Source organism: Quercus robur, chromosome 8 (assembly GCF_932294415.1).
Source record: "Quercus robur chromosome 8, dhQueRobu3.1, whole genome shotgun sequence".
NCBI lineage: Eukaryota > Viridiplantae > Streptophyta > Magnoliopsida > Fagales > Fagaceae > Quercus > Quercus robur.
Window position 1 is genome coordinate 56,694,999 of NC_065541.1, and position 25,916 is coordinate 56,720,914.

The window sequence follows — 25,916 nt, forward strand, 5'->3', positions numbered from 1 at the left end:
TACTTCCTGCACATAGGATTCACAATAGGCTACAAAACGGGCCAAAAATTTTTGGGTCGACTCCGCTTCATAGACTAAGCCTTAGAAAATCTCTCATTAAAAATCACACAACATTATTCGAGTCAGATCAGGTCGTCAACCGGATCAAACATAATTAGGCTCCACAAAGCCCAACAAACATGTGTCACACATGCATGACACTTTGGCTTTACATGTGTTGAATTTCACTTGGTTGCATGTGTGGGTGGAATTTCCACTATATCCTACTCTTGACTACTTATTTACAACCTTAACCATGTTATAACATCTCATGCATATACCTAATTAAAACACCAACTATGTATCTAATAACTTAAACCACTTAATATAGTTTTGTACATACTTAGTATATATAATACAATTAGCCATTCAATTATTTATAATCTTTACAATTCTTATTTAATAGCATTATAAAATAATATGTTTATTAAATACTCTTCTATTAATTATAGAAAGGAAGTGACTTAAAATAATAATTAACCACTTAAACACATAGTTTAACTATAAAGTTGGGTCGAGATGTTACACTATTGGTTAAGCTGGCAACCTTCAAATAGTCCCCTGTACAAGGTGAACTTTGATGATGCTTTGTTTGACTTAGAACAAAGCGCTGGTTTGGGTGTGATTATTAGAAATGAAGCAAGACAGGTGATGGTTTCTCTTATCAAAAGAGCTCTGCTCTCTTTCACAACCATTAAGGTAGAAGCAATGGCAGCTAGGCGGCCTTTAGTTCTAGCTCTGGAGATAGGTTTTGATCGAGTTATTTTGGAAGGTGACTCACTGGTACTCATCAACGTGCTCCAAAAACAACAAGTGTGAATGCAAACAAACAAGATAAAAAAGGAGTATAAGAACAAAGGAAGACACAACACCAAGAGCAAGCAAAGAAGAAACAACTCTCACTCTTTATACCCCTTCAGTCACATAGTAAAAGACAACAGTATCTTGCCTCTTGTTTTTCAGAAATACATTATTTCCATGTACATTGACAATGTAATACTGTAACTCACTCTTTAGCGAGGCGAGTAATATCTATTTCTCATGATTAAATCTTGATGGAAGATGTACCACCAGATGTTCTCTCTGTACTATAAGCCAATTTTAACGGCCTCCCTTAATGCAATGCACTGTCTTTTTTCTCAAAAAAAAAAAAAAAAAAAGGTAAAGTGATAACAATCCTAATATGTCATTATGGTATTGATGACAATTTCATTTTAAACAACTTAATTAGGCAATTTAAGAGAAGTAAGAAGTTCAATGCATTTGTTTGTTTGTTTATTTGTTTATTTGTTTTTTTCCATAACTCTTAGAGAGGATAAGGTCATTCTAGTGAAAATTTTGACTTATATAATTAAGAAAGAAAAGCAAAAAAAAAAAAAAAAAAAAATTGAATTAGGTTACATTTTAGTACCTAAAATTTGAAAAAGTTAAATTTTAATCTCAAAAAAATTGTAAACGTATTAAGTTAGTCATTTCATAACCCTTTCAATATTATTATAGTTTATGTGACTAAAGTCAATAAAGCCACCAATTGCTCTACTATAATTGCAAAACTACGAAATGACTTTGGTACATTTATTTTCATATAGAATTAAAAGAAAAACCTTTTAAATTTTAAGAATTGAAATAAAGCATGATCCAAATTATAAAGACAAATAAAACATTAATAAAAAAATGCCAAAAAAAGAAAAACCTTGAACTTTGTGCTAAAATCGAATTGACTCCACAATCTTCTAATTTAAAATTAAAAGTCCCTAAACTTTGAGAAAATGCTCAAATTATGTCAGGAAAAAAAAGCATAAGAAAAGAAGAAGAAAAAAAATTTAATTAAATGTAACACATTAGATCGATGGTTGAGTTTGATTTCGATCCAAAATCTATTTTTGCATTTTATCCTCAAATAATTTATTTTATATATAAAATAATAATAATAATAATAAAAAATTCTGTGGCAGCACTATGAAGGCCCAGCCCAGTACGGCACACAGATTGATCCAAGCCCAACAATCCGTCCATGCTGACGTGGCGAAAGTGGCGCCAGAGTTAAACCGGTACGTATATAGTAGCCGCGAAATCCCAACCCGACCTATTCGACCTTTCCCTTCTCTCTCTCTCTCTCTGATAGCTCTCACTCAGTCTCAGTGAACGGTTACTCGCTAGTCCACACCCACAATGTTCCCTATACCTTCCGACGCCGCCACGCCGACGCCGATGCAAATCGACGGCGGAGAAGGGCACGATCGTCAAATTACGGGAGAAGAAGCGTCCGAGGAGCAAGGCTATGGAGAGAAGGGAAAGGAAGAGAAGGAGAAGAAGAAGAAGAAGAAGAAAGAGTTGGGTGAGAGTAACTTGGACGGGCTTTGTTGCTCTATTTGTATGGAACCCTGGGCCTCCCATGGCGATCACCAAGCCAGGTCTGGCATTTCAATTTCTTTACCTTGAGTATTTCAGTATTCTTAGCCATCTGTATATGTATATTCTTAATTCAATTATTGTTTGTGTGTAATGCAATGGTGTTATCCTTCCCTAATAGCAACTAAATTCAACTATACTTATTGGCCAATTTGAATTTAATTAGGGAACCTAAGGTACAAAACCTAAGGAAATGTATCAAATTTTTGTTGTCTTTAATGGTGGAATAATAGTTTGTTGGTAATGTTTGTGAAGCGCTTGAGTATGGTGCTGGAAGAGGTGGCATGGCATCTTTTCGTTTGTGAAATATTTTGGGTGTGAAAATTGTTGTTCTGTTCTTATTCGGATTTATTGTTTATGATATTTTGTACATTCATATTGATCAATCATTGAACAAATATGGTTAAGGATTGCAGCTGTCTTCCTTGTGGACATGTATATGGTATGTCTTGCATCATTAAATGGATTCAACAGTGCCATGGATATCCTGCAAAGGTAATTTTTTTTTCTTATTAGTTGATGTGATGTACTGCTACTGAAGAGGCTTCAGTACATTCTTTTCTGCATCTTACCTATGCATTTCTTCTTTCTAGTGTCCACAATGCAATGCAAAATGTATTTCAAAGGATGTCAGAAAGCTTTTTGCGTCACCTGTGGTTGTGCATAATGAAGGTCTACAGAAGGTAATGCTCATGTATCATACATTGAAATGCCATTCTAAAAGATAGACATGGCACATGGGCACTAATATTTATTGAATCTATTGACTCATGCAGAAAATTGAATCTCTTCAAACTGAAATCAGGTCTCTCAAGAATGAGGTAATCCCCCCAATCCAAAAGAAAGTTACTTATTCAATTGCTTAGTTACATCGCTTCCTAATGTTGGCTGCTTTTTTCCTTTGCTGTTTTATCCGTATCAGACTATCACTTATTGTCTTGGTCTATCTTCATATATCCTTTATGCCTGAGTCTTACTGAGATTATGATGTGCCTACCGTTATGATGGCTATTAGCTATGACAGTAGTCAATGTGGCTAGGAATACTTTTACAAAATTTTCTGACTATTTTACATGCAAATTATACTTCTGTTGCAAAAAAATTATAGAAATTCAAGAGGCAGAGTTTCAAGGTAAGACCAGAGGGAACTTCCTTTAGTATATGAAGTACTCTCTCTCTCTCTCTCTCTCTCTCTATGTATACATATATATATATATATATAAAGTAATTAAATTTCATTTAAAAGCTCAAAATAAAGTGCTACCCTAGAACATGGGATGTGTACAAAGGAAAAGCAAAGAAGAAAAAACAAAAAAGGAACAAAGAAAGAAAAAAGGGTTAACATTTGAAATAGAAATCATCTAAGAAGCCCCTGAAGGTAAGTGTGGAGAAATTTGATGGCATTTTTTGCCCATTTATATAAAGCCTTAAGAAAAGCAAGCTTTTGACGTGGCACAGGTAACTCCTTGTCCTTTTTTGATAATTTGATAGTTGGGAGAGGGAGAATTTGAACCTTGGATATCTCCATTGGAAATTGATGAGGTGTCAATCAATTGAGCCACAAGGTTCTTGGCAAACGACATGTAAACCACATCCCACCCTATTGATTCCAACATACATACAACAAAATTAATGCCCCACTTGGTGATAAGCTTGCATTACTAAGCTTGGAAAAGACAAAGGTAACCTTGCCCTTAAAAGTACATCTATTATGCTCTTTTTAAAGACAACACATGAGATATAATTTGGATTCGGAAGTAAGATATGTTTATAGCAAAAATACTATGCCATTTACAAAGGACATAGAGAAGACTAAAGAATACAAAAGAATGAATTTATGTACAGAGAGACAACGACTCTATAAATTCAAGAATGTAACTGGTATTAGTGAATCCCCATGCTCCAGACCAATCAAATAAAAAACCACTAAACAAAGCTACCATTTGGGTTCCTATTATATCCTTATCCTCAGACAAAGACACCACATGAACTATAAAGGAACTGTCATCCAAATTTCTCCATTTTTTATTTTTCCCAATTTTCCTTTCCAAGAAGCCAACATATTAGTTACTGAATTGGGCATTACCTAAGTCAAACTGATATAGAAAGCGCAAAGAAAATTTTATTTTTATTCAATCTTATTTGATTTAAGAAGTCAACTCAAGTGTAATTTTATTGGTAAATTGGATTTTATTTTAAGTCTTATTAGTAAAAAGGATATTAGTTTTTTTTTTTATATAAATTTTCTAGAGTCGAGAATTAGTAATTCAATAATTAGCTTTCCTAAGACCTATAAAAAAATTGGCTTTTCTAAGTCTTAGGGTTTAGTTTTAGCAGTCTATATAAGTGTGCTATTGTACTCTTGTGGAGATAAGTTTGATTGATTAATGAAATTTCTCTTGGAATTTTTCCGAAGGTCTAGTGGTGACTCCAACTAACTCTAGATGTTGACTCCAACTAACCCTAGACAAATCTTATATTTCATACCTTGTTATTGTAAGTTGTGATATATTTCTATGCTTAAGGGGAAGGGAAACATGGGGGGATTCTTGATGTACAGTGACATCTGTTTGTGTGTAATTAATGTGAGGAAGTATATTGGTCGTTCTGTTTATATGGTAACTTCAGTCTTTCTAAAACTTGCACAATTGGTCTGGAAGTTAGCTGCTCATATCTAGAGGTTAACGAGGGGATGTGAATTGGGTTTTAATTGATGGTTTATGTCACCCTAAGGGGTGGCAAAATTGGCTGCGAACACCTTATAAAACGGAGGTCACTAGTTCAAATCTTACCTGTCCTCTTCCCTCGGGGCTTAAACTTATCCAAAAAGAAGAAGAGGAAGAAGAAGAAGATGGTTTCTACGTCATCAATACTTAGGACAATATTGTTAGAGGTTGATAATTCTGTTTACTATATGCTGAACTGCTTCAGAGATGCGTTAATCTCTCTCTCTCTCTCTCTTTTGGGTGCAGAGAGCTGGTTTGCTTGATGTTCAAGATAAGTTACTCGATGTACAGGATAATCTACTGAATGAATTGCACCAAGTCAAGAAGGTATAATCTATTGATGTTTGTATTTGGAACTTGACATTTCATGCCAATGTTTTAGGTTGTCATTTTTGATTTCCTCTTTTCTATGGTGTTGATTTTTTTTTTTTTTTTTTTTGGGGGGGGGGGGGGGTGTGGTGGGGGGGGGGGGGGGGGGGGGGAGGAGGGAATACTAGATCCTTCTTTCAATTTCCACAGGTCATTATTAAATGTTTTAAAATTATTTTTGAACTGAGAATACTAAATATTTTTCTGTCCAACGAAAAGATCTATAAAAAAAAAAACTTGAGGCCCAATGACTGATAGTTTTAAAATTATTTTGTTGTGTGTTTATAGTTTTCTCTCTTTTCCCTTAAAACTTGAGGCCTGATTTTGGTTTTGTAGAAGCAAGCTGATTTGGAGAATGCAACATTAGGAGGGATGGGGAGTAAGCCTCTTGGATTCTTTTCTGCTAAGGAATCCTGGGGAGAGAATAACGGTAATCTTCATCTTCTTATTTTCATTTTTTAATATTAATTTTGATGAATAACTTTAGGAAATGAGTATTGCTTTTGTTTATTTGTTTTTCAATAGTTTGATTGGTCATCAGTGTAGGCTTTGCCTAGACACCTAGGATGAATGGATACTCCATTTTTGCTCAATTACCCATATTTGATATGTATCTTACTGATATAACACCAAATACCTCTAAGATACATACCCAGTCTTTTTTTTTTTTTTTTTAAGTGTCAATACATTTAGTATACACCCGTAATACGACTTGGATACCATTGTTACCCAACCCCCAATAGTGAGAGATAGCCTAGACTTGTAAGAATTTTTATTTATATTTTTTATATATTGGTTTTAATGTTGAACACTTATCTAGTTAGCTTTTATTTACTCTTTTGGTTCTTATTTTTTATTCTTAACATCATTTAATGGTTATGAATTCACTTTGTTATCCATTATTGCTTTTAAAGTGATATTTGCTTAACAATATATAAAAAACAAATGTTTAACAATATATAAAAAAATATATTTAATAAGTAATTAATACATGTATCCCCGATGTAATCATACCCTAAGTTTTTAAAAAATTGTTGTATCCCCGTACCAATACCCATATCGTACCCATACATGTATCTGTACCATTCCATCTTTGCTAGACACTCAAGTGAGGAGAGGTGTTAGTTAGTACTTTACGATCCTTGAGGCAAGATGAGATTTGTTAGACACATGCCTTTGTGCCTAACTGAGGGCCTGGCTCTGGTTGAGGTAACAGGTACTAGAAGTAAGCCCCTTACTGAAGGCTCCTTCATTAGTGTACCATTATTACACTCAATCCAGGCAATCCTTTCTCATTCAAACTGGAATGTTCTTGTCCAATGATAATCTACCCTCCTAAAACAAGGGGAAAAAGATGCATATATTACAAGAGTACCCTTTGCCTTATGAACAATAAAGGTTCTCAGTTAAAACATAAATTTTTTAAGTAAGACATTGTTTTAATTCTCTAACAACATGTTGCACATAGGCCTCAGCAATAAGGTTCTTCCCTTTTAATCACATGGTTTCTTCTTTTAATTGATTATTTCCCAGATTTCATATAATATGATTATTTGGTTCATTAATAAAAAATAAACTAAGTGGCTTTTGTGACAAGTGTCCCAGGCAGTATAGGGACCTAGTGGGTACCCCTTGCCTTTCTTCTTCAAGAAAATTCAATTAAAATGGTGTGAAAGGGATGCAACCCTAGTACATGGTTAATATACAAATGAAAAGCCCAAGCAAAAAAGAATAAAAAATTAAAGTAAAAATACAATAAAGGTTATTGAAAGCTCAAGGTATCTAGGAACTCTAAAAAGTCCACATTAGAAAAAAGAATGAGAGACCCACAAATATTCTATGGAAGAGAGTCATTATTATTTTAGATTGGTGCGTTATGTGTAAACAGAATGGGGATTCGGTGGTTCATCTCTATCTTCACTGTCCTTTAGACTGAGTTGTGGACCATGGTGAACTGTTTGTTTGGAATTACATGGGTTATGTCAGCGGGTCATTGATATGTTAGCATCCTGGCATGGCAGTTTTGGTCAACATCAAAATATAGATATTTGGAAGGCAATGCCACTTTGCACAATGGGGTTTCTTTGGCGGGAACGGAATGCTAAAAGCTTTGAGGGAAAGGAATAGTCTGTTTTTGAGATTAGGTCTTTTTTCTTTCATACTTTGCTCAATTGAAATTTAGCTTTATGAACTTTTACATGCTTTTCTCATATATGTCATCCAGTAATTGTGTCATATATTCTATTTCCCAATCATTCACCACTCTAATGAAAAGAGGATTTCAATAAAAAGCAACCCTAATGTACTATAGATAATCTACAACACGAGCATCTTTGTCCCTACCAAATAGGAAAAGATTAGAAAATCTCTCCTAAAGAGTAGTCTTTCCCACAGGTCAAGCTATTTTAGAACCGTCACCAATGTCATGTACGATAAAATGTGAGAAGTTGTCCCATTTGTTAATATTCTTCTGCAAACCCACACCACATGTCCCCCTAAGCCAAGAACCTTGTATCTGAACTGGCACATCTTATTGTTTTCAAAGGAGGCATCTAGGGTCCAAATCCCTCCATCCCTAACTATTTATTTATAAAAAATATGGCCCCCTCATTAAAAATCAACTCCCTCAAGTGGTGCAATACGTGAAATCTATAACCTTCCCCCAAGGGTACCCTTCACTATGTTGCATCCGATTCTTTTATCTTTTTTCCATGTTTGATCATTGTTTTGCTAATCAAACATAGCCATAATATGTAAAATCAATCAACTAAGTGGTTTATTTACTGACATATGATGATGTAGGACACCACATTGACTCAAACATTAGCAAACAGGAAATTCTTCCCTGCAGCTTTGTACTACAGGTGTGCTTGTGGCTTTTCTCTTTCTTATTTGTTAACTTGCTTTCTCAAATTTTAATTACAATTGGCTGCTGCACATTACCAATCCAAGAAAAACAAATCCACTACTTGTGTAACAAACTTTTACATTTTTTGTGCAACAAAATTGAAGTATAGCATTGAATTACACTTTCCATCATGATCAAATGCTCTTGAAATGGAGCCATAATCATTTGAAACCGAAATTTGTCGCGTAAAATATGATTTAAGGACAACCAATGATCTCTTGAAACTAAATTAAACCAATAAAATGTGAAAAAATTTACTAATTTGACTCTACTGTGCAAATTGAATTTGGTTACTTATCTATTAATTGTTTCAATTTAGTCCTTCAATTTTTAAAATCAAGTCAATATCATCCTTTTTCTGGTACTAATATGTCACCCATCAAGAATGACATTGCCTTAATTTTGAAAGTGAAGGAATTAAATTGAATTTGTCAAATAATTCAGAGACCAAATTAGTAATTTAATCCTATAATATATATAATAGCCCCTGATATGCAATTTGTTATTCCATCTCATAAAATAATCTATATTTCTCTTTTTGGATGTCTAAAAAAAATTTGTCTTTGCTCTAACTGCCCAGGTCTTAAAAGAGGATGCTGTTTTGTACCATTACATATCATACAATCCTGCTGCATGCTTTACATTGTTTTGATCCTGTCCTTTGCATATCACATCTTAAAGTTTATTTGGTTTGGTTCTTTTAGTCTTGTTTGTGGATTTCAATTCCAAATGCTTTGTCAATATTTTGAATTTTTATTTGGACTATTCTCTTTGTGTGTTGACATTTTTCTTCTCTATGATTTTAATGAAGCAACTTTAATTTTGTCAGCAAGAGTTGGCTGTAGAAGGTGCAACACTTTTTGATATGGATGCTTCTTACCAAATTCTAATTCTTGCTCGAAGGATTTCTGGGATGGGTGGGACACATATGCTCAACAAAGTATATCTCTTCCTTAAACTGAGGGAGAAAATTGATTTTTGTAACACGTGTATGCACCTGAGTTTCTTTGTTCGACTCTTTAGTTTAATTTGTGTGAACTCTTGTTTCCACAGATTAACTTGATCTGTCCTCATGAAAATGAAGATATACAGCTTCCTAAAAGAATAAGGGCCATTAAGGATCTACGTGTCTCCCCATGTGGTAGACTCACCCTTTTAGCTTCACTTGGGAAGAAATTATCCATTCTTAGGTAATCTTTTCATCAGCCTGGTGCTTTTATATACATATATTCTTGGAATCTAGCTAATTTGTTTTGTTTTGTTGTTTCAGCCATGGAAGCAATGAATTAGTCATCAATTATGATTTGCTGGTACAACTTCATTCTCTTTTCTCTAAATGCCAGTGCATGAAAACAGAGTGTTCATGTTCCTTTTAAAAAAAAAAAAAAAAAAATCATTTCTCTTATATATTTTACTAGATATTTAACTATATGGTCTTAATTATTTTACTATATAGTTGGTTTGGAATTACTACTGCCTTAAAATAATTAAGACCTTATAGTTCTTTCTAACATTTCATGAAAAGCTGTGCCAAAGGGTGCCTTGTTTAAGAGTGTATGGTTACAGAGTATCCATGAAACATCCATTCAACCACTGTTCTAATCATATACGGAGTCTAGTATCCATAGCATATATGTGATACATTCAGACCTTGCAACAGGGACTGGAATGTGGAATGCCACTTAACCTTTAATGTCGTATGAAGGGATCAGGTTTATTTAGACCCTATATACATTGCTTATGCAAAAGATAGATTGTGCTAAGGTAGTCCTAAGATGGAAGTTTGATAGTACTGCCTTCTTTTTACTAAGGAAGTCATGGTCTATTGAATGTTTATACTAAGGACAATTTTTTTGTTGTCAATGTCAGGCTTAGTTATGAAAATAACAGTCAGACTGGAGATAAAATTCTGTCAGTAACTGCAGAAAATTACTGTTCTACCACTGAGGACAAAAACACCTCCAATTTTTCAAATCTATGACTCAAATAATAAACTTAATTAACTTTAAATTCCTTTCAAGTGCAACCTTCAACATCAGGTAGACCTTCACCAAACTGGATTCACATGTGGGCCCCAAAGATGAAAATAACTGAATAGCTAAAACAGTAATTAACACAGAAACAGCAATTTGACACTTTCTTCTCACTGGCATTAACAAATTTTATATCTAACAGCAATGATTCTTTTCTAGAGGCTATTATGTTTTGCAAGTTCTGGTTGAGCAACAAAGTATTAATAAGGGATAACAGACACAGAAAGGCAAAAAAAAAAAAAAAAAAAAAAAAAAGTACAACCACAAAAATTAGGGAAGAATTAGTGGCTATCTTAATTCTTAAGGTTTGGAACTAATTGATGGTTTCCCCTTGAATGCTTTAAATATTCTTCAGGATCTCTTTTATGGTACTCTACTCTCTCTCTAGGTTTACAAATAATTAATCTAGTTCTATTGGACGTATTTTGCAACAGATTTAATAAGTGGTCTTTCTTGCAAGAATTCATTTATATTTTACAGTGTAAATAATGGTGGATACTGCATTATGCAATTATTTTCTTTCCTTTTTTTCCTATGCTGCTACACTACTTCTGCTTGGTCTGTAATTCTTTATATAAACATTGCATTTCCAGGACCCGGCATGGTCATGCTCATGGGATAGTAACAACCCAAGTTATATTTATGCTGGTTTACAGGTTTGACACTTAACTATGACCTTTTTTTAAAAAATATATCCTTGATAATATAGTTAGCATAATTTGAAGAGTAATGACAGTTTAGAGTCCTTGGTGCTCGCTGTTGTCAAGAGAGTTAAAATCATATTGCATCTTTTTCTCCTGTTGCTGAGGATTTGTTATGAATCTCGTCTCTATTTTGTAACAGATCAACCTGTAATCTTTTTCTTTCTTCGCTTGATATGTACTTATTTTGTATATTAAAACAAAAATGAGGGAAATTACATTAAAAAAAAAAAAAAAACCCAGAGGTTTTTCCCTTGTTTCAAATTGAACTTGAAGATTTTAATTTCATGAATTAAGACCATATGATATTCCTTCCATTGCAATTTCCCCATCCATGAGCCCATGTGACTTGTACGTAACACCAAATAAACATGTGAAGTGATGCCATTTCTGTTATGAAGTTGAAGTGGAAAAAAAGAAAAGAAAAAAGAAAAGAAAACTCTAGTGCTGATCAGTGACCACCACTCTCTCCTCCCTCCCCACCTCCTCTGTCTTTCTTCTTCCCTTCCTACCCAACACTCCCTCTTCACTTCCTAATTTTTCTTCTTAAAACACCACCAGATATAACACAAATTTAGAACCAATTTCCTGAATTCATAACAAGTGTTGGACCCTTTCTTAACTGTTTCCAGGATCTTTTGTACTTGATTTTTGGATATTAATACAAATTTTTTATTATCTCTAGCCCAATCACGAGCCCCAATAGTATGAAAGCATACCAACCAAAGAACATCAAGTGCTCTAGCCTCCACCATTGGTGCCATACCCTAAGCCTAAAATGAGTGTTTTACCACTATGAAACATAGCTATTTTTGAAGGAGAGCAAAGGATCTCTTAACATTGAGCAAAAAAATAAAAGAATTCTTTACCACAAGAGAAGCCTGAGAAAGTTGGTGAAGGGTGGGACACTTTTGAATTCAATGGTTGTAGTATTGAATGACAGTCTAAACCAGTGTATGGTGTAGTATTTCTTGGACTGTGAAAACCCATAAGCTCTCTCCTCTTTTGATAGTAATACTAATCTCTGTAGGCACTAAGGGAGGTTCCTCTTATTCAGGTTGTAGCACCTCAAAAGAAATTCTCTAATCTTCTGTGTTTCATCCATGTTGCAACTCTCTCACGAGCAAGTTGAGAATCAATGGTCAGGTCATGCAGGTGGTGAAGGATTTTAATTTCTAAAACGAAATCTTTCTGGTTGTTTATTTGGATTTGATACTTCTCGGTTATTCGCATTTGAAGGATGCTTATGGATGGGGGAAATTGCAACAGTAAGGAAATTATGTAATTTTAATTGATGATATTAAAAACTCAGTCCAATTTGAAACTAGGATAACATCTCTGGGCTTTTTATGTAATTTACCCAAAAAAAAAAGATGTAGGCAATCCGTAATTCCGTATATTTTACTTTTCATGTTGGTTTATATTGTATAGTGCTATTATAATTTTATATGATTCAAATACTTTTGATTTGGATGAGATTGTAAAATTAACTCTAATCAATTTTGCAGAATGGTATGCTTTTGACATTTGATATGCGTCGGACCAGAAATCCTCTACAGTGCATGATTGGATTGACCTCCCGGCCCATTCATACTATATACTCCCTCATAAACAACCCAGCTTTTGGTCAGGGTGCTCACAAACTGCTCACTGCTTCTTCCATTGGCCCATGTGTGTGGAACACTGGTTGCGCCAGAGAAAGGTTGGTCTATAAAAGCATGTCAGAATTATTTACTTGGGTCCATGCCTGTTTTGCTAACTCATTCAGGAGGCTGCACTGCTAATTGCTTTAGTTGTGACTTAATATCTTGAATTTGAATCTTAATATATAAAATTCGTCCCCTTGTTGATGAACTTTATAAAATTTATTGCCTTTTCCAGTCATTAAGTTCAGTCCAATGATATTTTCCTTTTCGTCTTATATCCATTTTAATTTTGGTTGAGAGAGTACAACTGTATGCTTAATTATGCATAACTTTTGTTGTATCATCTTAATTATCTCATGCTGAGAAATGCATTTATTTCAAGCTACTGATTTATGTTGCTTGTTGACCCATTACTTTCAACTTGATTCCTTGTGACATGATCTAGAATCCCTTTCCCAGACATGAACTTCAGTAGTTCAGTCCATTGTTTTTTTTTTTCTTCATCCCATATTACTTAGTGTTTCAGTTGAAGAGTCAACCTCATGTGTAACTATCCATGACTTTTGCTTGCATCTGAACTATAGCGTGCCAATGAATGCATATATCTCAAGCTACTAATAAAATGTGTACATTAAATTTATTGTATTTTAGAAGTTTACATTCTGTTATAAGAGATCTGAAGGTAGTTTGGAAATGAAACATTGTCACATAGTTATTGTATTTGTATATGCAAGGTTAGTTTGTACTCAGCTTGGCACTTTTTCTATTATTAATAATATTCTTACGTTACTTATCAAAAAAAAAAAAGGTTTTTTATTCTCTTGGCGCACAAATATAAGCTTGCAAACGCATCAAGTTTCAGATAATATGCTATAACAGAATAGGACCTTATAATTGTGAGATACAATTCATGGAGGAAAGATGGTGTTGGCAACATTATGATACTAGTGGGCACCTTCTCTTGAAACTTACAGAAAATCTGAAACCTTGTCTAAACACACATCTTAGGTTGGTGTCATTCCCAAGAGATGGGGGCAAAGAGAAGAAAACATGTAAAACTGTAGGTAGAAAAGCTCTATATAGCTGTATGGAGAAACTAGGGAGAGCATTAAGATACTTGAAATATGTTATTTGCGTTGGACCATGTTTATGTGCATGATAAGTTCAGCCAATTATTGACATGCATGCACTTTCAAGCATGACGTGCATTGACATAAAAATGAATTCAAACCTATGACTAAATTTTACAGAGATGTAACAATTTATAAACCTCAATACCGAAGGGAGTTTTTGTGACACCTCTTTTTTTTTGTGTAAATTACTCACACACACGGTGAGTTTTAAACCCAAGATCTCACCCTCCATCCCATTATTATAGGGCGAGGAAGTACCAATTGAGCTATAGCTCTTTGGTTGAAACCACTTTCTTCATCCTGAAGCATTGCTGCTGCAGTTAGTGGATGCACTCATACGCCATCACAAAAAAGTAATAATTCCAGTCCATGTACAGAGTACAGACATATATCTGGTTTCCTAATCTTTACTTAAAAGCTGTACAGTAGATACTATGGATTGTAGTTAGTGAATGTCATCTTTGTCATTACTAGGTCAAAAGCATGTTAACATCCCTCCCTTTTTGTATGCTTGATGTACCAACTTATCCTCTTGGCAACAAAGAAAATGAAAGCAAAAAAGAAACACGTAGTATTGGGTTCCTGGTTACCACAATCGTTAACTATAGATTAAGTCACCTGCTGGCCAATTGTAGCCATCTTTAGGAGTTAATGGTCTGCATGATCTTTTCTTGTGCTTTTTATTAATTCTTTTGTCAAAGATTGACAACTTCCTCACCTACAATTGGTCTGTCTGGAAAAAAGAAGTTTTCTCATATTCGAAGTTGTTCACAAACATGCAAAGTAGTTGATATCCTAAGGGGCAGCATGTTGGTTTCAAGCATTAAAGCCCAGAAAACAATCCCTTTACATCTGCATTCAGTTTCCTCAATTAATGAATTTTGAAGGAGCAGGAAAGGATTTCAATGTTCTAGGAGGAAAGGGATAGAAATATTTAAATTTCCTAAGTGAAACATCTTAATGATGTCATTAGCTTAACATTTAGCACTGCCTTGAAATCTCACTGGTTGTTGGTATTTTATATATATATATATATATATATATATATTTTTTTTTTTTTTTTGACTTAGGGTTTGACTTCCAATCAAGAAGAACTTTTTCATTGCACCTAAAGGCAACCTCCAATTCTAAAGAAAGAGAATATGAGAAAGAGATGTATGAATTAATAATATCAAAATAGTTAAATTAAAGAACATTTTTTTGTTCACTAGGCACAGATCGAGAGAATGACTAAATGTTTCTGATTTTCTCTAACTTTTGTCATGTCAACCTGCAAGCTCTTCTTTCCCTCTCCCATCATATTTTTTTCTCTTTTTATGCTCTTTTTACGACTTTCCTCTTGTAATAGCAGAATCTTCTCATAAAATTCCATCTGAGTTTCTGCCATCTCTTCACACAGAATTTACTCCCTTTTCTGAAATACAGCTCTCTTAATTATAGGTATGGGATGGTAGAATTGTATTGAAATTTAACCTTCTTCCCAGCCAATCATATTTTTTATCCTTATCTAGATAAGTCCCTTATCCATTAGGACTTCATCTGATCAATTAGCTGCTGCCAGCAGTGATCCATTTCATTTAGATCAGTTTTCTTAAGCCATAGTCTGATGCAGAAAGGAATGGGTAGAAAATAGAAAGAATGGGGCAAACCCTAGGCTCGATCACCTAGCTTCTAATAAGAAACCTTTGTTCAAATTGCACTGCCCCAAACCATTCCTGGAGCCTTTTTTAATAGGCTTCAAGTATTACAAACAGCCACAATTACATCCCATAAAATCCTCAACAACATAAAAGACCAAATTCAAAATTAAAAAATAATAAATTAGGCTCCAAAGATTACATCAAGCCACAATTACATCCTATAAAATCTTAAACAACATTAATGACCAAATTCAAAATTCAAAATTCAAAATGTGATCTGAAAAAAGAATAAATTCTTAAAATAAAATTTATTCTGCTCCCTGCACCAGAGTCTAGTAACAAATAGGGTTTAATTCCAGCACAAAGTGGGACCCAAAGTGGCTTGTTTGGATGCTGGAAAACCTCTAGCTGTGGGCTTGGAACCAGGCCCATATCTGACATATTTTTGGGCCTTTCAAGTCTCCTTTTAAAGCCCAATGCTGCCCATCCTCACCAAAGCATGGCTCCCCCTGGCTTTTCAAAAATTTTCCCTCCCCCTTTTTTTTATTAATAAAAATTATAAAGTATGTGTACATTTTACAGAGTGGTTCCCCTTGATATTTAAAAAAAAAAAATTATGCAAACACTCATTTGAAGTACTATTGTCTTATTTTTTGGTGGGTGGGGTCGTGTATCCATTGTTTACTCCCCAATGGTGGGTCCAAAGGGCCCTATCTTGGTGAGGTTCCATGTGATAAATAAAAAAGTACTAATGTCTTTTAATATATATATATATATATATATATGTTATTCAGTTTTTTAGTAATATAACTTATTAAATTATGGAGCATTGAAAGCCTATGTTTTCAAAATATATAAATAAATCTTTTTTAGTAAGAGTCCGAATTTTTTTTTTTGGGGGTGGGGGGGGGGGGGAGAGATATTTTGCTTTAAAAGTTTAGGACATGTTCTAACATTTCTCTTATTATATATTGAAGGCCATTTCTAGTTCCTGGTTTGGAGAATCAAGGCATTTGCATGTCACTTGCTTATAGCCCCTCAAGTGATGACATTGTTGCTTCATATCGTCCTAAGATCCTAGCATCAAATGGAGCTACTAGTTCTCAATCTTCACAGTCATCCACTGCTCTTAATACTGTGGGTTCTCAAGTTCTTGTCAAAAGGGTAGCTGGTAACTTTTACAATAAATTGGGATCTACGTCTACCAATGTAAGTTATGTTCAGATGTCAAAGTCTACAATTATAAACATAGAGAATTGCTACCCAATTTTTGCATATGGGGATGAAGAGACCCACGGATTGAGGTTGAGGGCATTGCCAAATCTATCTGACAGCCAGAATCTTAAACCACATCAACTTCCTATACTTGACGTGAAGTATGCACATTCCCAGGGCTCAGGTTTACTTGGTTGCATTAGTAAAGAGAAGTTGCAACTTTTCTCTCCAAAGTACATGTGAATAGGTATGTTTATCACTGAAAGTCTTTAATTTCTTCTGCAAAACTTCTTTATCTGGTTTTTCTATACAAATGGAAACAATATATCTCAGTCTTTCTGTTTTTAGATTTTAAACTATTAATATCTGATTGGTTCTGCTCAACTTTTTTGAATTAAGGCTTTGTTGAGTGTTTCTCAAGCATGACCAACTTGGCTTACTGTTCCTCTTCCTCCTCATCTCATTTGTTTACTCTTGAACCCCAAAACACCATTGTGAGAGGGAGCCGGATTTTGGACTTGTTCTAGTGGCTAATGAATGTCTGGATAGCAAAATTAAGAGCTGTCATTTGCAAGTGATTTGCAAATCTGATATTGAAAAGTCATATGATCATGTCAACTAGGATTGCTTGCTATATTTATTAGGGGGAATGGGTTTTGGAAAACAGTGGAGTTGGATTCACTCTTCAAAGGAACCAGGGGTTGAGATAGGGTAATCCTTTAGTGTCCTTAATCTTTATTCTTCTCATGGAGGGTGGTTGCTTTTTAGGCCTTCAAGTGGGAGATGATGCTTGTGTTACTATTCCAGTTTCTCATTTGTCAATTGTTGATGATGATACAATTTTGCTTCACGATGCTCATGTAGAGCATCTCCTTCACATTAGAGTAGTTCTACTTTGTTTTGGGTTGTGACAGGATTGAAAGTGAACTTGTTCCTGTGGGTGAGGCTCAATGATTTGGCTAGTTTCTTGTGCTGTAAAGTTGGTTAACTACCTATGAATTACTTAGGGCTGCCATTGGGTTCCTCATTCAAAGCAAAGTCTGTTTGGAATACAATCATAGAACAAGTAGAACAGAGAGTGGCTGGGTGGAATTTCCAAAGAATTACCGCAGCTTTTCCACTCTGTTTGTTTATCACATACATAAAGTCTCTTCCACTTTCCTACCAAATCTTTTTTTTTTTTTTTTTGGGATAGATAATGAAAAAAAGTTTATTAATAAATAAATATTTAAAAAAGTCAACCCAAGTACACTGGAAATTTACCATAGGGGCAAGAATCAAGAACCCAGATAACAAAAATCAATTAAAACATGAAGGGAAAAACATTAATATGTCAGCAACACTAAACTCCATTCAAGGAGAGTAAAAATGAAAATAGCCTTAATTTGGAGAATAGACCGTTCACAACCTTCAAAGCATGTAGCATTCCATTCCCTCCAAATACACCACATCAAACAATGCAGTACAAACCTCCAAATAGATATATTTCGATGCCAATTGAACTTTTCTTTCCATGAAGCTAATAACTCAATAACCCTGTGCAACATAGCCCAATGAATACCAAACAAGCAAATGACCATAGTCACTACTCATAAGCTATACGCCAGTGAAGAAGAAGATGATCTTCCGATTCCCCACAGCGCTTACCACACATAGCACCAATCAAGAACTACAATATGCCTTTTTCGAAGATTATCTGTGGTAAGAATCTTCTTTGCGTCGGAAGGGGATTTGGAAACCAAAGATTCCTAAGCGCGTGGTGGTCTTTTTGTGGACAACTACTCATGGTCGGATCCTCACTTTGGATAATCTAATGCTTAAGGGTCGCCCCTTGGCTAATTGGTGTTGTATGTGTTGCCGTGATGGGGAGTCGGCAGACCACCTTCTTCTTAATTGTCCTGTTACTCATTCCCTATGGTCCTTTATGTTTCAGGCTTTTGGTATTCATTGGTTATGCTAGGTTCGGTGGCAGGTTTGTTATCTTGTTGGCATCAATGGCTTGGGAAGCATAAATCGGACATTTTGGAACTTGGTTCCAGGATGCTTAATGTGGATTGTGTGGTTGAAACGAAATCGTCAATCTTTTGAGGACAAGGAGAAGACGTTGGATGAGTTAAAGGTTTTAAGCCATCGCAGTCTTTTGGAGTGGTCTCATTGTTGGGGTTTCACTGATTGTTCTTCTCTCTTTGAGTTTATGTCTTCTCTTAGCTTAGTTTCCTGATTACCCTCTTTTTGTTGTGCTGTGTGCTCTTTTTCTTTCTTGTTGTTCATCATCATGAACATCTTGTACTTTTCTCTTAGTTTTTATCATTAATATTAATTTTCTGATTAACTATCAAAAAAGAAAAAAGAATCTTACCTAAGGAGGCAGACCAAGACCCATCTATCTTTATTTGGACACATAAATGAAGGGATCAAAGAGATTATGGCTGATCGTGTTCACCAAGAAATTACCTGAAATTGGATCTTGGTTCATTTTAGATTTTTCCTTTTAATCATAATCAAAGATGTTTTCTTCTCTCATTTCTTTTAAAAAGAAGAAGAACCTAGTGGATCCAACTTTCACTTTGAGTAACCTTACTGCGGTCGCTCTAGTGAAGAAAGGTTGCCACTTCCCCCTCTCTAAGAATAAGGTAAGCTTACAATGCTCCTTCCTTAACCTAGGTGAGCCTTTTGACATAGGACAAATTGGAAAATTTGTCTGTTTGCTTGTGGTGGGTTAGAGGTAGGTGAATTTGTGGATCTAAAGTTTAGAGTTGTTGTAGAAAAGGTTATTGAGTTTGTATTAGAAATTAAAAGATGGTTTGAAGAGTTGTTTGATGGTTATTTGGTAGAAGAAAGTATGCGGTAAAAGGAAGGGTTTGATTAGGGATTGTATGGAAGAAGGAAACGAGAGGATTTTATGGTGTTCAGGGGCTATATGAACAGTACCACAAGAGAGAGAAGAAGAAAAGGAGATAAGAAAAAAGGAGAAAAGAACACGCAAAAGCCAACATGCCTCAATTCTCAAAATACTCAATAATTTTATTAATCAACTGCATCTCCTTTTTTAGAACATTGATCTCACATACACACACACATATGTAAGTACTATTTCTTGTCTTATTATTATTAGGACTCCTATTTTGACTAGTAAATTAAAAACCAATGAAAGACTAACTTTTTTTTTTTTGATAAGTAATAAAGAAGTATATTAAGAAAACTACCTCATGAAAACAGAGGCAGAACAGACAATACAGAGAGAGAAACAAACAGAAAAAGAAAAGAGAGCTAGAAAACAAGCAGAAAGCAACAAAGAACTAAATACAAAGAAGAGAACAAAGGAACAAAGGGAGGGAATCACTAGAGGTGAGTCCCCAAGCCCTAGACCAATCAAAAAGAGAACCACAAAAATAAGCGAGCAACTGGTCATCGGATTTGTCCCTGTCCTCAAAAGTTCGCCAATTCCGCTCCCTCCAAATACACCACATTAGGCACAACGGAGCTAAATTCCAAATGCTAGAAGAGTGCTTTCCAAACCAGTTCCACCAACTAAAGAGCATTTCTGCAACTGATCTAGGCAAGACCCAAGAAATCCCAAAAGATCTGAAAATCAAACTCCACAACTTATAAGCTTTTTCACAATGAAGAAGCAAATGATTCACCGTCTCCCCATTACAACGACACATAATACACCAATCAACTAGCTCAAAGCCTCTACACTGCAAAGTGTCCCCTGTAAGAATCTTCTCCCAAGCAGCCGTCCAAACAAAGAAAGAGACGTGCGTAGGGGCCTTAACCTTCCAAATACCTTTCCAAGGAAAGGGGCTTCAAAGCTTGTCGTAAAAGGAACGAATGTTGAAATCCCCCTTCTTCGACAATTTCCAAACCATGCGGTCTTCTTGCTCGGAGTGAGATAAACAAGAATCCAAGGTATGGAGAAAATCATCCACCTCTCCCATCTCCCAATCGTTAGGATCCCTAAGAAAAGGAACCTTCCAACTTCTACGAGCCTCAGTCCCCAATCTTTCAAGAGATGAGGCCACAGAAGCCTCTCTATTAGAAACAATCTCATACACAACCGGGAAGGAAAGATGGAGTGGAGAGTCCCCACACCACTGATCTGTCCAAAACTTCACTCTATCTCCCACCCCTATCTCAAACCGGATAAACTTGCTAAAAACCTCCCAACCTTTTCGGATACTTCTCCATAAACCACTCCCATGAACACCCCTACCTAACTTGGAAGACCAACCCCCCCACTCTTCCCCAAACTTCAAAGCTACAACCCTCCTCCATAGACGAGTCTCCTCAACCCCAAACCGCCATAACCACTTCCCAAGTAAAGCTTTATTAAAGGTAGTTAGTTTCCTGATACCCAAGCCACCATTAACCTTAGGAGCACACACCTTATCCCACCCCACCAAATGAACCTTCGACTCCCCCCACAGGAAGTCCCTCTGAATCTTCTCAATTTTATTAGCCACATGCGACGGTATGGTGAAGAGAGATAAATAGTAAGTAGGAAGGCTGGAAAGCGTACTCTTGAGCAGCGTCAATCTTCCAATGAAAGACTAACTAAGACTCAAAAGAAAATAAAACCTAAGATACTTGGGATATCCTGGAAAATTATAGACTCAACTAAAGTACCAAAATACCCTTAATTTGGAGGAATCACAGAGATTACAGATTTACCCCTGATTAAAAAACCAGCCATAACTAAGAAAATAAAAACCCAAATAAAAAATTGTTTAACTATAAAAAATTCATACCTAGACTTTTAAAACCATATGACTTTTATTTCAATTGGACTTCACACATGGACCCGATAAAATAATTCTTGAATAAGCAAATTTGCAAAGTAATAGCAAATCAATCTTCCGTCATTACCTTGGCCTTTTGGATCGTCTTCTACCCAAAGCGATATCCCCTGTTTTATGTTTCCCATTGGGTTTACCTTACCTTGTTAACAGGTTGACCCCATTGCATCAAGGAAAGTCTATCTTGTGCTATAGTTCAGCGATCTCTTTCCTACCAAGGCACTCAAACTCCCTAGTGTCCTAGATCACATTCTATGAATTGAAAGGGTAGCCTACTCATCCATCAGTTCCTCTCATAGATCGGTTCAGTTTTACGAAGCATTTAGGCACAGTTCACTTGTGTTGATCAATCAAGAGCTTTGCCGCCCCTCCTTAAGGTTACCTGTTGTATCATACACGTCTTTCATTGTTTCCCATGCTCCATGCCCCATGTATTTATCCAAAGGATGAAGAGTACATTATTCAGTCTACCAACATATTCCACCTTGTTATGGAGAGAAGGAAAATCATCTCTAGAGAGAGGTTGATCAGGATGAAATACGGGGCTGCATTAGGGCCATTGGACCATGCAGAAGGCTCAAACTAATCCTAGGTGTGGTTTTTGTGTGTGCGCACCACATGTTAATAATTACTCATAGGTATGGTTTGTGGAAGAGTGTAAGAGTAGGACGGGATAGATTTGTGACCTACATTACTCGTGGTTGGAGATGGATATAGGATAAGATTCTGGCATGATTATTGGAGTGGTGATCATGCATGAAAAGAGATGTTCCTGAGTTGTACTCCATCATAGTTGACAAAGTTGATAAGATTCTGACATGATACTTGGAGGAGGAAGCACATCATGGAACGTTAGATTTGTTGGCAAGTTTAATAATTGAGAGCTGGAATCAGTTGAAAGCAGAATGGTAGATTGGCAAGTTCCTCTCATAGATTGGCAAGTTTAATACTTGGAGGAGTATATCTTTATCATTCTATATTCCTGTACTCCTAGAGGTAGTGTTCATGATTGCTTGGAGTTGAGATTGAGAGCAATGGAAAGTTTGATGTGAAACTCTTCGTGGATCCAATGATGTAAGATTCTCATGGAAGAGTATATGGCATGTAAAGATGCCAAAGAGTTTTTTTTGTTTTTTTGTTTGTTTAGACAGACGCATTGGAAAAGATACTGAGAGGGAATAAAAGTAACTTTCTGTTAATAAAACATGATAAAAGAAAAACTCCTCTCTACCCAATCTTCACTGCTGAACTAATGATTTTTTTGATAAAGATGATCTTAATGATCTATTATTTTGTACTCATTCGGATCATCTTAATGATAAAGACAACTCTATTGATGTATTATTTTGTAATCATTCATGACACTGATCATCTTAAATTTTCAGATGAATCGAAGTGCTTCCTGGCTTTCTGGTATACCTTCTGAGCACAACACACTTAATGGTGAGTACTGTCCACTTGAGTATATGATGAGTATAAGTAGGAGGAGATGGCTGTTAAATTGTAAATAGCATTATAGAAAAGGAAAGGTAGCACTATGATAGCCCGAGGGCATGTTTGCCTAGAAGATGTGAGGTTTTAATTTGTTAGGTTGTAGACATGCCCAGTTGCTTAGATGGTGCATGCGTTACTTAAAATGTAAAAAAAATAAAAAAGAGCTCAATGTTTCAATATGTTTTTTTAGCCATTGACAGTGTCAACTTCTTTTTAGCCTTTTTTTTTTTTTTTCTTCCTTTCAAGTGTACATAGGAGGATCGAATTGAACACCAGACGTTTATCCACATAGGGTAAGGCATGCCATTAGGCCATTGGAAATTATCTTTTTAAACCATATTTCTGGTTCAAGTGAGATGGCCTGAACTTTTATCCTCTTCACTGAAATCCATTTACCTTATGTTTGGTTCAACTTATTTTCATGCTAAAAAGGAATATACAAGTCTTAAGAATCACATTTTTCAAGGTACAACTGTATTTTTACACAATAAATTGAATAAACTAACGAAAATGAGCCCATCCAAATGTACAATAACATCCAAGTGGGATAAGATTTAGCTAAATTTTGGAGGAAATTGAAATTCAATTTAAATGGTAGGAAGGAGACTTAGATCCTTTTCTCATCTAAGTCTCCTTTACTCCCCTAATAATGATAATTGTCACCCTAGTTCGAATAATGTTTTTACACGCACCATCTCGAAGTTTCTTCTTATTCTAAACTATACTATCTTAACTGCTCGGTTACAATTGAAAGCCCAAACTTTACTTCCATAGTGAAACTTCTTATTCTAAACTATACTATCTTAATTGCTCAGTTTCAGTTGAAAGCCCAAACTTTACTTCCATAGTTTGGCTACTTTATCTACCAGTAGATTTATAGATCCATATACTATGATTACTTAGCAAAAGCATATTTCTGATTCCAAATTCACAAGGCATAAATTAGTACAATGGCCTTTCTACAGGGAAATGAAAGAGTTGTATTAGTACAATGGCCTTTCTACAGGGAAATGAAAAAGTTACAACTCGTATATTATAATGTCTTCATTAAACATCCAACCTAAAAAAAAAAAAACCTAAGCTATGAAAAAAATGTCCAATAATCTTTCCATATAATAATAATAAAAAAATGCCCAATAATCTTTCCATATAATAATAATAATAAAAAATGCCATATATTTAAACTTCTTTTTATTTTATTTTTAAAATGATACTGACTTTATTCCACAAAACAGAAGTTAGATACATCGGGCCTGAGCCCATCTCTATTTTAACTTTTGTAATATACTGTAATCAGTGGAAAGCATTGAGTTATTTTATGACGGATATTTTAAAGTGAAAAAAAAACGAGTCCGACCTGCCGGATTCGAACCAGCGACCTAAGGATATCTATTAGGATAAACCTACTACAGTCCTCCGCTCTACCAACTGAGCTAAGGTCGGTTTGTGTTTTCATTTAGATTGTAATTTGTTATGTACCTTGTACGGACTAAACTTGACAACATCCCAATCTTGAGAGTTGAAAATCATGCTCAATGCGTAATCTTGCGAAGGAGATAGTACAACTGACATATAACATATAACAAGAGATGTCATGATCATGTCTAATAAAAAAAAAAGATATGAGTTTTTTTTTTTTTTTTTGGTAGAAAACAAAAATAAGTATGTGATGAAGCGATTCCTATGCACTTAGGGCAATCGAGAAGAAGATAAGCACCAACACGCTCACTACTCAAGACCAAAATCTTATTGGCCCAAGTCCCTTATCATTAGGTTACTTGTCATGTTAGCTAAGGTTATGTTTGGTTGTATATTTAGAAAATATTAAAAATAATATTTTTTTAATTATTTTGTATTTTCATAAACTTTAAAAAAAATTCAAAATCTCTGAAAAACTTTAAGAATAACTTTTATGCAATATGTTTTTAGAGTACACTAGTAGCATGCCCGTGAGATTAAAAAAATATATTCATTATATATAAACAAAAATAATATTTACTATATTATGGAAACTATTTTAATAATCAATGAGCCACCTAAAATTTTAATAGAGTTTCACCTAAAGTAAATTTAATTATCTTTATTTAATGAACCATACGACAAAAACACATTCATTTTACCACTAAATTATGGTAGGTAATTAATAAAAAAAATATTAAATTTAATTCTAAATTGTTTGAAACTTTTGATATTAAAATTTTAATTGGGGTAGAATTCAAACTTTCTTGAAATTTTAAGTAATAAACTATTGTAACAATTAATAAATCACTTGATATTTTGGTAATAAACTATAAACTAAGATAAACTATTTTAATAATTAATGAGAGGGAAAATAGTCACTTGGCACAACCATGGTTTCTAAGACCCCATTTTTTTATTATATAGTATAGTAGATGAAATATATGATTTGATAATTCATGTCATTTTCACATTGTTTTCTACTTTAATAAAAAAAATATTTCTTTTCAAAACAAGTAGCAAACTATTTTTGAAATTTTTATTGAGTAGTAATAGGGATACAAAATTTTCCACAATCTTTTTCATTTATGAAAAGTTACGTCTCTAAACTTATTATTATTTATTTATTATTATGATTTTTTTTAATAATAAAACAAGGAAAACAACAATGGGGGTTTATGTACCTATGCACTCTCAAAAAAAGCAAGGGCTTAAACACAACATTCCTCATGGATGGCCTCCACTGCTCTGAAATCACACAACCAATTACAATACAATGAGAAGCCCACCTAGATAGTAAATGAGCCCCACATTCCTATCTCTATTCACCCAAATAACGTCAA

At 34.7% G+C, this 25,916-nt stretch overlaps 1 protein-coding gene and 1 non-coding gene across 3 annotated transcripts; one reads left to right on the top strand and one right to left on the bottom strand.

Annotated features, from left to right (window-relative positions):
• Positions 1-2,113: 2,113 nt before the first annotated feature.
• Positions 2,114-23,308, top strand: LOC126697192 (uncharacterized). Of its 2 annotated transcripts, none has more exons than XM_050394077.1 (14): positions 2,114-2,453; positions 2,868-2,946; positions 3,045-3,134; positions 3,228-3,272; positions 5,424-5,504; positions 5,883-5,976; positions 8,349-8,410; positions 9,284-9,394; positions 9,508-9,644; positions 9,725-9,764; positions 11,081-11,143; positions 12,697-12,890; positions 16,585-17,069; positions 23,007-23,308. In XM_050394077.1, exons 1-13 carry the CDS (start codon positions 2,212-2,214, stop codon positions 17,063-17,065), a joined length of 1,719 nt encoding a protein of 572 aa, XP_050250034.1. In that variant the 5' UTR covers positions 2,114-2,211; the 3' UTR covers positions 17,066-17,069; positions 23,007-23,308. The 2 variants fall into 2 exon arrangements, with proteins under 2 accessions (XP_050250034.1, XP_050250035.1); XM_050394078.1 differs by having other exon boundaries at positions 2,315-2,453; positions 2,860-2,946.
• Positions 23,309-24,466: 1,158 nt separating this feature from the next.
• TRNAY-GUA (transfer RNA tyrosine (anticodon GUA)) lies at positions 24,467-24,558 on the bottom strand. Its single transcript is given in 2 exon segments — positions 24,467-24,502; positions 24,522-24,558. It is a non-coding gene; the product is annotated as a tRNA-Tyr (tRNA).
• Between the last annotated feature and the right edge of the window lie 1,358 nt (positions 24,559-25,916).